This window comes from Rattus norvegicus, chromosome 20, assembly GCF_021556685.1.
Source record: "Rattus norvegicus strain SHRSP/BbbUtx chromosome 20, alternate assembly SHRSP_T2T, whole genome shotgun sequence".
NCBI lineage: Eukaryota > Metazoa > Chordata > Mammalia > Rodentia > Muridae > Rattus > Rattus norvegicus.
Window position 1 is genome coordinate 29,799,550 of NC_141553.1, and position 13,103 is coordinate 29,812,652.

General features: G+C 48.9%; 1 protein-coding gene across 2 annotated transcripts in view; it reads right to left on the reverse strand.

Annotated features, from left to right (window-relative positions):
- Positions 1 to 9,989: 9,989 nt before the first annotated feature.
- Unc5b (unc-5 netrin receptor B) overlaps positions 9,990 to 13,103 on the reverse strand; it is a 66,833-nt gene continuing 63,719 nt past the window's right edge. For both annotated transcript variants that reach the window (XM_087598269.1, NM_022207.2), the window contains 1 exon segment: positions 9,990 to 12,786. In XM_087598269.1, coding sequence (XP_087454395.1) covers positions 12,621 to 12,786 — 166 coding nt within the window. In that variant the 3' untranslated portion in view covers positions 9,990 to 12,620.

The window sequence follows — 13,103 nt, forward strand, 5'->3', positions numbered from 1 at the left end:
CTGAAGACAGCTACAGTGTACTTATATAGAATAAATAAATAAATCTTAAAAAAATAAAAAAGAGTTCCTCTACAGATCTGTTTGGTTTTGTACCAAGTTCACAAAAACTGACCGGCACACTTGGAATGGAGGGCCAACCTTCCACAAAGATAGAAAGTTCCTTCCTTATAGATAGAAAGTTCTCCTACCAAAGGACAGCTTTTCCTAACATGTGTCTTCGTAAGGGTCACTGTTGCTGTGGTGAAACACTGTGACCAAAGCAAACTTGGAAAGGAAAGGGTTAATTTGGCTTCTAGTATCACAGTTCACCACCAAGGAAGTTGGAACCCAAGCAGCACAGGAACCTGGAGGCAGGAGCTGATGCAGAGGCCATGGAGACCGCTGTTTCCTGGCTCGCTCAGCCTGCTTTCTTATAGAATCTGGGACCACTAGCCTAGGGATGGCACCACCCACAGTGGGCTGGGCCTTCCCCATCAATTGAGAAATGCCCTACCAGCTTGCCTTATCTTATGGAGACATTTTCTTAATTAATGTCCCTCCATTACTATAGCTTTTGTCAAGTTGACCTAAAACTAGCCAGCACACCATGTCTCTTCAGTTTCTCAAAAAATAACTGACTTGTTGTTGTAATAATATAAAAATAGAAAAGTTATGGTTGTCTTTTACCCTGCTAGCTCTACACCTCGGTGCCCAAGATATCTGCTAGATATCTTGGCGGAAACACAGCCCAGCCGCACACTTTCCTACACTCAAACCCTCACATAAAAGAACACACAACACAATAATCTTAGATCCAATTGGTAAGATATAATTGCCCACTTAAGCATACAAAGCCCGGTACCATCCATCCCTTGAGAACATTAATAACAACATGTAAATACACAGAGCAGAATCTTAACATCACCTGCCATCTTGTCCTGCCACGGCTTCTCTCTCCTCTCTTCCTCCTGTCTCTTCCTCTCTCCCTTTGTCTCCTCCTCTTCCTTCAAACTTCTCTCCCGCCCATCCTTCCTTCTCCTCCAATGACAGGCCTCCTTCTATCCTGTACCTGCCCTTCACCTGTACTTTACAAATTCAATGGGGAGGCCCTGGTGAAGTCACCTGATTCCTGAGTTGGCAGCTGTCCTTGGGGCAGTGGAATTAGCATCAACATACAGATAACTTCCGGGCAAACCACAACACTAACTCAAAATAACTCTTATGGGAAAGAAGTGTCTTTTTGTTTGGCTGCTTCTGGTCTCCTACTCTCCTAGTTTGGGGTTGTTGTCCTGGTCCCATCATTGTCTGTGCATGGGGCAGCCATACTTTCTGTTCTAAAGGCTTGCACTCCAACTGTGGGGTTATCTGGGACATTGCAGCTGAGGAGTGCCTACGATAGTCACCACTGAAGCATGAGCATTGTCAGACCAGAGAAAGAATTTGTAACAGCCTTCTGGCGGCTTTGTTCTTACACACATGAAGAGAAGGAAGAGGAGGAGGGAGATGAGGAGAGCGAGGTGTCCTAGTTGGGGCTATCACTGCTGTCATAAAGCAAGAGATGACACGACCAAAGCAACCTGAGAAGATAGTGCTTTATTTGCCTTATGCTTCCAACATCACAGTCCATCACCAAATGAGGTCAGGACTGAAACTCAGACAGGGAAGAACCTGGAGGCAGGAGCTGAGGCAAGGCCATGAAGGGATGCTGCTTATTGGCTTGCTCAGCCTGCTTTCTTATAGAACTTAGGGCTACCAGTCCAGGGATGGCACCCTCCCCCCAACCCCCATCACAGGCTGAGTCCTACCTCATCAATGAATAAGAAAATGCCTTAGGGCTGGATCTTATAGAGGCATTTTCTGAATTGAAGCTCCTTCTTTTCAGATAACTCTAGCTTGTGTCAAGTCAACATAAATGTCGCCAGCAGAGATGGGAACTCAGGGAAAGAGGGAGGCAGTCTTGGTTTGGTTTCTATTGCTTGATAAACATCATGACCAAAAGCAACTTGGCAAGGAACGGATTTAGTTGGCTTAAATGTTCCAGTCACACGCGGTCCATGTGAAAGGAAGTGAGGGCAGAAACTGAAGAGACAGGAGGAACTCCTGGAGGCAGGAACAGAAGCCATGGGGTAAAGCTGCCTTCGAGTTTGCTCAGCATGCCTTTAATACAAGCTAGGACCACCCACAAGGCCAGGCTGTAAAAGTATTTTTTATTGGCCCAATGTAATTGTCATCTCAGAGGTTTACTGCCTCATCTGCTAACCTAGGCCTAGGCCTGGAAGCTTCTCATGTCTGTACCATCTAATCTAGGTCTAGAATGTTTTCAGCTTCTGAGACTTCCTGCTGAATTCCAGTTCATCCTTCCTAGTTCTTTCTGAACTCTGGCTGGCTGGTTCAGCTCAGCTGTTCCGGCTCAAACTCTTCTCTACACTGACTGCTTCAATCTGGCTTCTCTAGGCTTCTCCTGAATTGCTCTGCTTGGCCTCATACTAACTTTAGCATTCTGTTCTAGTTGGCGGGCTCCCTCTCAGTCTTTGGTTCGTTCTATCTTCACCTGTGTTTAGCTTGTTCTCTCTCTTCTCTCTCTCTCTCTCTCTCTCTCTCTGCAACCTGACTCTGTAAAACTGCCCCTGTTATAACTGCCTGCTTCTCCTCTTCCTCTCTGCATTGCTCCCTTTTCTCCTCTGTTCTTTTTTTTTTTTTTTTTTGGTTCTTTTTTTCGGAGCTGGGGACCGAACCCAGGGCCTTGCGCTTCCTAAGCAATCGCTCTACCACTGAGCTAAATCCCCAACCTTCTCCTCTGTTCTTGTGAGAGTTAGGCATATCTTATTCTGTCAAATCTTTCTCTGATCCATCACTTTGTCTGCCACTCAATCAGACATCAACTTTCAAGCATGGGTGCTTCCTTCTGCAAACTAACTTTACCTTCATTGTTTTGGATTAAAGGCGTGTACTAAGGGCATGTCTGCATTCTAGTCAGAGGGATTAAAGGTGTGTGTGTGTGTGTGTGTGTGTGTGTGTGTGTGTGTGTGTGTGTGTGTGTTAAGGCTGAGCCATACCACAAATAGGCACAGATTTTCCAAGTAAGCGACACAGTCTCTCGGTTTACAGTATGATCAAACACTGCACATGTCACTGTCCTCCTTGGGCCAATCACTATCACTAATTAAGAAAATGCCCCACAGATTTGCCCATAGGCCAATCTGATGGAAGAGGTTTCTCAACTGAGGTTTCCTGCTTTCAGATGACTCTAGTTTGTGTCCAGTTAGCAAAAAACATAGACAGTGATGGGAAATTCAAGTTGAGTGGGCCCATAAAAAGTATTTGGGCCCTCATCTTCTAAGACTGTAAGTCTACAAGCTCTCCTTTTCATGCCCTTACCAGATGTTTGTTTACTTTTCTGTTCCTATGACTAAACACCATGGACAAAGCACTTGAGAAAGGGTTTAGGCCACAGTTCCTCTTCCTGTCTGTCTTGGCAGGGAAACCAAGGCAGCACAAGGCAGAAGCAGCCGGTTGCATTCCACCTAATGTTAGCAGAGAGCAGTGCATGTGTGCCTGTGTGCGCTCAGCTAGCTTTCTTCATCTTTATGCAGTTCAAGATTTCCCTGAGTAGGGAGTGGTGCCGCTCATAGTGGTCTGGGTGCCCCACTTCAATTAATGTAGTTTATATAATGCATCACAGAATTGGCTGGAGGCCTATTTTCTATGATTCTAACTTCTGTCTGGTTGACAGTAAACAGTGATCACTATAACTACAGTTTTGTTGTTGTTGTTGTTGTTTTTTTTTTAAGTCACATAGTCTTTCCCCACAACTGGCCAAGGTAGAGAATGAGACTATGGAGTGCTCAGTCCTAAATGGGACATCTATAGAACGCTCTTCCCTCTGAGACGTAGGGATCACTGACGGACTGTGGAAACATGATAAAAGCCAAAGGTGATAAATGTGTCAAGGACACAGTGTTCTGAGGTACAACGGGATGCTGCACATATGAACTCACGGGGGTTGTGATAGTATGCTCTGGTGGTTTGAATTGGTGTGGCCCCCATAGAATCCTGTGTTTGGATGCTTGGCCGTAGAGAGTAGCACTCTTAGGAGGTGTGGCCTTGTTGGAGGAGATGTGGACTTGTTAAAGGAAGTGAGTGACTGTGGAGGTCTTAAATGCTCAAGCTATGCCCAGTGTGAAACACATCCAGTCTCCTCCTGGTTGCCTGTGGATCAACATGTGGAACTCTCATCTCCTCCAGCACCATGTCTGCTCCCATGATGCCATGCTTCCTACCGTGATGGTAATGGACTAAACCTCTGAAGCTGTAAGGCAGCCCCAGTTAAATGCTTGCTTTTCTAAGAGTTGCCAAGGTCGTGGTTTTGGTATCTCTTCACAGAGATAAAACCCAAACTCAGACACATGCATAAGGCCCATGCAAACTTAAGCCAGACAAAATCCAAGCACGGGGAAGCGGGCAGGAAGTTCTACCCTTACCGGAAGAGCTTAGACAACTGAAATTGAATTCAGAGAGAGAGAGAGGAGAAAGGAACCAGAATAGCACAGCAAGTTGGGTAGACAGGGAGTTGAAGTGGAGCTGGGGGAGCTAGGATGAATATGATTAGAACATATTCTACAAAATTCTTTAAAAATTAATAAAATTATTAAAAATTTAAATTCACAAAAGAAATTGTGTATACGTTTTCAACAAAATTGGTTGATACTTTTCTTGCCCCCCAAAAACAGAACAAAATAAAAAGGACAGAGTCTTCCTAGGTAGCCAATCCTCCTGCCTGGGCCGCCAGCAGCCCCTCTCCCTCCTTTCCCTGGCGGGTGCTGGGAGTACCTTCTCTGGAGTCTGTCTGGCAGGCTCAAGGGCGTCCATCCGGGTTTACCGGCAGATGCTGCCACCTTGAGGTCATATTCTGCCACTGCAACGCTCCTGTTTTAGGCTCACCAGTCTGATTTTCTTCAGGGTTCCAGGGCCCCCAGCGAGGTGCTCGTTCTTCTAATATTCCTACAATAACTAGTTCTAATCCAAGTTCTTTCTCCAGTTGACTCCTGTCCCCTCTCCTTGATATGGCTCATAGCTCCCTTAGAGCCCGAGGTCTTACTAACACCCTAAACACCCACATCTGTTTTCCTGGTGTCCTGGGCAGCTCACTTTGACCCAGTTTATGAGTGTGTCTAGAGAGTCACTAGCACTCGGGTAGGTCCACTCGAATCCATGACCACCAACCCAAGCCAGGGTTCCCCAGAATTCCCTACACATCTCAGCTTCTCTTTCACTTGATTCAAATCCCAGGACCATACCCCACCGGCATGGTCTGTCCTCCTGTCCACACTTTACAGAAAAGATTAAAAAATCACCAACTAGGAGTGTTCACCCTTCCCTGTATCCCCTACCCCAATTCTGCATTTACAAAGAGGAAGTTCCTCTACTGCTGCCTACTTAGCCTGGTCCCCTCTCTACTGCTCTTCTCACTGACTACTCCCTACCCTGCTCCAGACCTCCCCTCCCTTCCTGCTCATGAGCCTCCTGGACCCACCGACCTTGGCTTTCTCACACTCTCCTCCCCACCGCATTTATTTATTTATTTATTTATTTATTTATTTATTTATGCATTTATTTGCTTTCCGATCTCTCATATTACAGCTTCCTATGGAATTGCAATCCACATAGAGATCTGTGTGCAAACCCCACATAGTGTTTGCGAATGACTACACATGGTAGGTAACAAAGCACACCCTCCACATCCAGGGCCTTGTGCTTGCTAGGCAAGCACTCTACCGCTGAGCTAAATCCCCAACCCCATTAGTTACCTTTCTTACTCCTGTGATAAGCTATGGTGCAGAAGCAACTTAATGACGGGCTTTTCTTGGCTCCCAGTTTGGTGGCTCCCAGTCCTCCATCATCATTGGGGAAGGCCTGGTAGGAAAAGTGGTGGTTCTGACTGTTGCTGGGACCTGAGCTGGATTCCCTGAGCACAGTATAAGCAGCTTCTTACTGTGACTCTTTAGCTTCTTGCTGTGGCTTTGTTGCATGGTGATGGTCTCTGTCTTTTATTGCTGTGAAGAGACACCGTGACCAAGGCAACTCTTTTTTTTTTTTTTTTTTTTTTTTTTGGACCCAGGCCTTGTGCTTGCTAGGCAAGCGGCTCTACCACTAAGCTAAATCCCCAACCCCCTAAGGCAACTCTTATAAAGGACAACATTTAATTGAGGCTGGCTCACAGTTTTAGAGGTCCAGTCCATTATCAACATGGTGGGAAGCATGGCCGTGAATAGACAAACCTTGTGCTGGAAAAAGAGCTGAGAGCTCTACATCTTGATCCAAATTCAGCAGAAGAGAATTATATTCTTCACTGGGTGGATCCTGAGCATAGAAGCCCTCAAGGCTCACCCCGACAGTGACAAACTTCCTGCAACGAGGCCTCACCTCCTAATAGTGTGGTTCTCTATGGGCCAAGCATTCACACACATACGTGCATTCTAACCACCACAGTCTCTGAGGATGATCATCTTTTTGTGACCCAGGACTTATCCAAGGTGGATTCTCACTGGGCTGACCTCCAATTCACTGCTTAGCCAAGGATGGCCTTGAATTCTAGATCCTCCTGTGCTGTGGCATTAGGGTTGTACATCACCACACCTGACTAATATTCATCTCTAGATGGAGGAATTGTTAGGCTCCACTAGGCTCCTCCCAGGGACCTAGCAACAGCTTACATCATCATTTGTTCACTTGCTGCCTGCCAAGCGCTGGTGATCTGACATATAAAATGACTGCTTGTTGTCCCAGCGCCTCTCTCTCTCTCTCTCTCTCTCTCTCTCTCTCTCTCTCTCTCTCTCTCTCTCTCCCCTATGTGTTCCTGGCTGGCCTTTCTGTCATTCTCTGTCCTTGCCCCACCCCACGCCTCTGTGACTCTGCTCCATCTGTCTGCCCCTACCCCTTCTCCAGATCCTTATCCCCTCTCTTCCCCCAAAACAAACCTCCCTTATCCCACCAGGTCTGTCGCATGGTGTGATTTTTCAGGGAGACTCCTTGGCATGGGCCCACCAGATACTCGCTTACCTCCACCCACCGCCGTATTATGTTTCATAACAGGAGTGCCCAGGTCATTTTGGAAGGAAATTGAAGCAGATGGTGAAACTGGGTCACAGAGATCCCAAGACACTCTGGTGCCACAGCCCCTGCCTGCCGGGTCTTGCGTTTCTGCTCTGCTATAGTTGAATCTACAGTATCTGAGAACTCATAGGTGTTTCCTTTCTCATTGTCACAGCCACTGCTATTTCTATCCTGGTGCACCCACCCCATGCTCGACTCCACCTGCAACCATTTCTGCTTCTATCAAGATGAGTCTTTAGAAACCTTTAGAAGGACAGCTCCCAGGGTCACCAGATAACTCAGTGGGTAAGGGTTCAGGAACCTATGTAAGGGGTGTGTGATGGTTACGCTTGGCTCAGGGAGTGGCACCCTTAGGAGATATAGCCCTGTTAGAGTAGGTGTGTCACTGTGGGTGTGGGCTTTACGACCCTCCTCATCCTAGCTGCCTGGAATTCAGTCTTCTCCAAACAGCCTTCAGATGAAGAGGTTGAACTCTCAGCTCCTCACGGTACAGGACACTGCCTGAACACTGCCATGCTCCCACCTTGATGACAATGAACTGATCCTCTGAACCTGTAAGCCAGCCCCAATTAAATGTTGTCCTTATAAGAGCTGCCTTGGGGCTGGAGAGATGGGTCAGCGGTTAAGAGCACTGACTGCTCTTCCAGAGGTCCTGAGTTCAATTCCCAGCAACCACGTGGTGACTTACAACCATCTATAATGGGATCTGATGCCCTCTTCTGGTGTCTGAAGACAGTTACAGTGCACTCATAAAATAAATCTGTTAAAAAAAAAAAGATAAAAAAAGAGTTGCCTTGGTCATGGCATCTCTTCACAGCGGTAAAGAGGATTGATGAAGAGAACCAGATCCAGAGTTGTCCTCTGATCTTCACACTGTGGTATATGTGTGCTCTGTCTCACACACACTAATAAGAAATATATATTTTAAAAAGAAGTGTCTGGAATTCTTAGTTGGTTTTCTTTTCATTTTTTGGATATTTATTTATCACCGTTTGCTTCTGAAGGTGATTTCTGTCAATCAGCTGAGTCTCATTGTTATTCCCATTTCAGACCAGAGGAGGGCGCGCCTGAGCTGCCTGGAGAAAAGCAGTCCAGTCTCCCTGGGCGGCGGTAATAAACATCAGGGACTCTGGAGATTTGGGGAGCCAGATTCTTCCTGGTTCTAACTGCATCGGTTTTCGGGCGCCATCTAGTGGTTAATTTCTTATTGTTCCTGTGGCCCGTTGGCCAAAATGTGACTTAGCCACAGCTCCCAGGGCATGTGTTCCAGGGGGCCCTGAGAACCTCATTCATTCATGCCAAGGTCTATTAAGGCCCTACCGCCCTGTTCCGCTATGATTCAGTAGGAGGGTCCCTAGAGATGAGCATCTGTGCATTTTGCCAAAGTGGAGATCTGCTGCTAAGAGGAGGCCAACAAAGACCAGCTGCCAATCATCCCTGGGAAGTGCTACGGCTGCCTCTCTAGCTCTCACAACTCAGAGGCCAGGGTGGAAGTGTCTTTAACCTCAATCTAGATACAAAGTTCTGAGGCCGTGGTGGCTTGGAAGACCCCCACCCCCACCCCTATGCCTCTATAATTTAGTCTGTCCTCACGCTGTTTTCTCACGCTGCCAGCCACTGGGCTTCACAACCTTTGCGCTGAAGACCACCTGTCCTCTCTACCCCACTATAACCACTCTCTAGGCAAGGACCCTTTCTCCCCCACCCTCTGTGTAGCACCTATAAATTTCACTTTTTATACTTGAGTTGCTCAACTTAGTTAAGCCTGGCCCATTTCCTATACCCCCAGGATATGTCTACACCCGCTGACAGATCAACACACTTTTCTTGAATGTTCAGACCAAAGACCCTGGCAGCCTCCAGGCCTATGGATTTGCTGAACATGTTTTCGTGGGTCTTGGCTACCCAGGTAGTGAAAGCAGGCCAAGTGTGTATGTGTGTGCACACAAGTGTGCATACATCATGTGCGCTGCCTTCCCCTCGCCCCATAAACACCCAGAGAACCCATGGACTTCCTTTGTCTTGATAATTTCTTGCTCCAGACTGGCTCCCCTTTGAAATGGCCCCAGAGCCAGCCATAGGCTCTAGGGAGCCAAAACTGGCAGGGCCCACAGAAACCTCACATTTGAAGCTTAGCAGACCAATGTCTGGAAGAATACCATGTGTTAACGTAAGATCAGTCTCACCACAGGACTTCCCAGACCCTTAAATGCTTGGTGGCCATCATGAACCTCCATAACCAGACCAAGATCTCTCATTCCAAACTCAGGGGACTGGAGGCCACAGGGGCTGGGAACTGCCAAACTGAGGTCCACAGGGTTATGGGAACCAGCTTATGCAGAGGTACCCATCAGTCATGAAAATTAAAATATGTAGGCTTCCACCTGCAGATTTGTTCACAGGCAGGAGAACTGACACAGACCTATCGTTTTCATTAGCAGGCACAACCTGCAGGGAGAATCTTACAGAACACAGTGTTGTCTGTCACACACTTGGTAACAATGCACTCTCCTCCTTAGATGGGGTATTTGCTGGTGTGTAAACCACCAGATCCGCACCCTGGAAGCCAATCACACACTCCCAGTATATGCACATCAAGCTCCTCCTGCCCGTACAGCATCTGACTGACCACTCAGCCTCAGTTGGGGCACATCCTATTGACCGGGCCAATGGGTGCCAGCCTAAAGCCTTCATCTCTCCCTCCTATGCTCTGTGCTTTAAGCCCTGGCCCTAACTCGGTGTGCAACTGTCAGAAGGCCCATTTTCCCTTCTGTGGGATGGGGCTATTGAGCTGGGCCAAGGACTGGAGCTCTGAATGGTTGTGGAAACACAGAAAGAACAGGACACTCCCATCTGCCACTAAAAGACACTGAGAAGACATCAGACCAGGACCTGGATTTTTTTTTATAGACTAGGAAATATAATTTATTTCATAAAAATTAATTTTGTTACAAGAGGAATGCTAAAGGTTATTTACAAGTTGTTTACAGAATGAACGGGTGGGGCCGGGACTATCCCCAGTGGATCAGAACCCACAGACACACAGCCATGTTCACAGCCTGACATCCAAGCTCCCACACACCCGACCTCTGAAGGCGGGAGGAAGGTGCTGACTCAGATGCCTGGGAGCCTCAAGATGGGGACCAGAGAGCCCTGGCAGATCCAGGGATGAGGAGGGTCTCTGTCCCTCAGGAGGTGTCTAGCCAGAGCGCAGAAGCCTGGAGCCCCCTGAGGAAGGGCAGGAGAGGCACATTAGGAGATACACGGACTGACTGACTTGGGACAGCAAACAGGCATGTCCTCCTCAGTGGCACGAGCCTGGGCACAGAGGTCATGTCCACGTGTGGGGACAAGTGTGTGCGTTCTAGGAGGGGTGCCCTGATGTGCCCAAGTTGAAAAACACAGGCAAGCACACACACACACACACACACACACACACACACACACACACACACACACACACACGATGACACAGAAATACCCTGCAGGACCCGGCAACACCAAGCTGGCCAGGAATGGGAAGGGGAGGCGCCATCTCATTGGAGGCAGGAGTGGAAACCCAACCCAATAGCCCTGCCTGGCTCTGCCCAGAGTTGGCCGACATTCCCCGGGTGGCTGCTACCAAACTATGAGGTTGGAGCCCTGCCCCAGGCTCCAGCTCCAGCCTTTGTGCTCCAGATGCTGAGCACCTCCCAAGAGTCAGACCGTAAACTGGGACTCGCTCTCTACGTGCTCCCACCAGGGCCCAGACAGGCAGGTTTCCGAGGATGGGCAAATGCAGACCACAATCAACTTGTCTCTACTAGAGTCCCAGAGGAGTGTGGGAACCTAAGGGGCCTCGTGGAGCATCCCAGGATAAAAGGACACTTAAGCCCAGAGAAAGCGGTTATGTGCCTGAAGTCACACAGCATAGCTACAACTTGGTTCCCGGGCTTCCCGTTTCTATGTGCGGGCTGAGTATGCCCACGGGGACGAGCATCTTTGGCAGGAGGAGCTGAGGACACTCTATGAGGCACCATTCACCTAGATGCCAGGAGCACCTCGGTCTCAGTCTTAGAGTCCCACTTTAGGAGCCACTGCAGAAACCCAGGGCACAGACGCTCGCTGGGTCTGTGGCCATGAAACCTGCCTCCCCACAGAGGCCCCAACTTTCAAAGCTCAGGACCTGCCCAGGCTGGTCTCAATGGGAGTTCAGGGAAGTTTTACAGCAAGTCTTGATTCTACAGTAAGTATCCTTCGATAGGATCTCTATGTCTACAGTGAGGTCCTGGTCTCCATCACTGCCTGTGGGCTGAAGGGACAAGAATTCATCTCTTCTACTGTGGCCCTGTGGAACATCCCAGAATGGGCTGTGGCCAAAGGTGGGTGGAAAAGTTACCTTCACAGCTCCTGACTCCAAGCAGTTAGATGAGTGGGTAAACAGGGTACGGACTGGCTAGTACCAGCCTAGACACAAAGCCATCCAACCTGGGAGGGAACCATCCCTGGAATAGCCCCTCCCTCTCAGTAAGAGTCACACCCTTGGCCATCACTAGACCAGGAATCACCAAAGTAAAACAGACCTGAACAGTCTCCCCCATCACAGCTGGCCTGGGCCTCCATTTGGGTTCCCCAAAACTAGAGGAGGCCACAGAAGAGCACAGAGAGTGGGAGGACCACCAGGCCAGCCTCTGCTCAAGAGTTTAGCACTTGGTGTCATGGCTAAAACCCTATCTCAGCTCCCTGCACAACTAGGGACACTGAGGCCTTGCCACAGCAAAGTATTCCCCTGTGCAGTCTCTTGCTGACCACACCCATGCACACGTGTGCCCGAGAATGCACTTGCCTATGGCCCAAACCACAAGCACAGCCACTCTTAACCACATTCAAGGATAAAAGTTTTTTTTTCTTTCCTTACTTTTTTGTTTGTTTGTTTGTTTTCTTAAAAAGGACCTATCCAGGTATCTGGATGATAAATCATTTTCGTTCCCTAAGAAACTGGGTTTCTTTGCCCTTATAGTTTTTGCACTATCATTGCCCGAGTCTCGCTGACTTCTGAGGCTCATATTCTCTCTCTCTCTCTCTCTCTCTCTCTCTCTCTCTCTCTCTTTCTAAGTTTGTGGGCAGGAGAAAGCGAGCAGTTTGCTTGAACTGAACTTGACCTTTCAGAGAGGACCCGGGATAGGAGAGCAGTCCTTAGCCGAGGACCATGTGAACACAGAACTGAAACCCGTGGGCCTCCAAAGTCACAGGGCTGAGGGTGGTGTGTTGTGGGGGGAAAGCCTCTGGCCTTCAGCTGCCCCCGAGGACTCAGCCCACCCCAGAGTGAGCTGGGGAAACGGTGGGGCCGAGGATCCCCGCCTCCTGGCAGTAGAGCACAGAGTCTTTCTAAGGCTGGTGGTGGTCTGAGGGTTGTGGTGGGGAGGGGCGTGAGGGACCATTCCAGCTGTGAGCCAGGGATGGTGGAGGTTGGACACCCCCACAGAGAGGTTGCTAGGCCTCCTTTCACCATCTCCTACTGGCCCCCACAGGCCTGAGGTCACAGGCACTCAGCAATCGCCATCAGTGGTCATGGCTACCAGCATCTCACTCTTGCCCATCTCCTCCAAGGCACTGGCCAGGCTGTTGAGGTCCCCATCATCCTGCTGCCGAGCTTCCCAGAGGTCTAAGATCACGCCTGTGGGACTAGCTTTGGTGGCGAAGTAGTTCAGGTACCTGTTGGAAGGAAACAAAGAGAAATGTTGGCACCCCTGAGGTGACCAGCCTGTGAACTGGGAAGCCTCGGGTGGTGGGAAGACTGTGGGCTCCAGAGTCCCCTGGCCTTGAGTCTGAATCCTGTGTTCCTCAGTTGTAGGCTTTGTAGTCCTAGGTAAGTCAGTACACTCTAAGACTCATCTCTCTCTTGATCTCCTGTGAGCAGGTTTTTAGAGGTGGGGCTCTGAGCAAGCCCTACATCCTGAGCGTCTGCCTTCATCAACAGATAAACCCACGGAGGGACTCAGAATCTGCATGAAGGCAGGCAAGATGGTTCT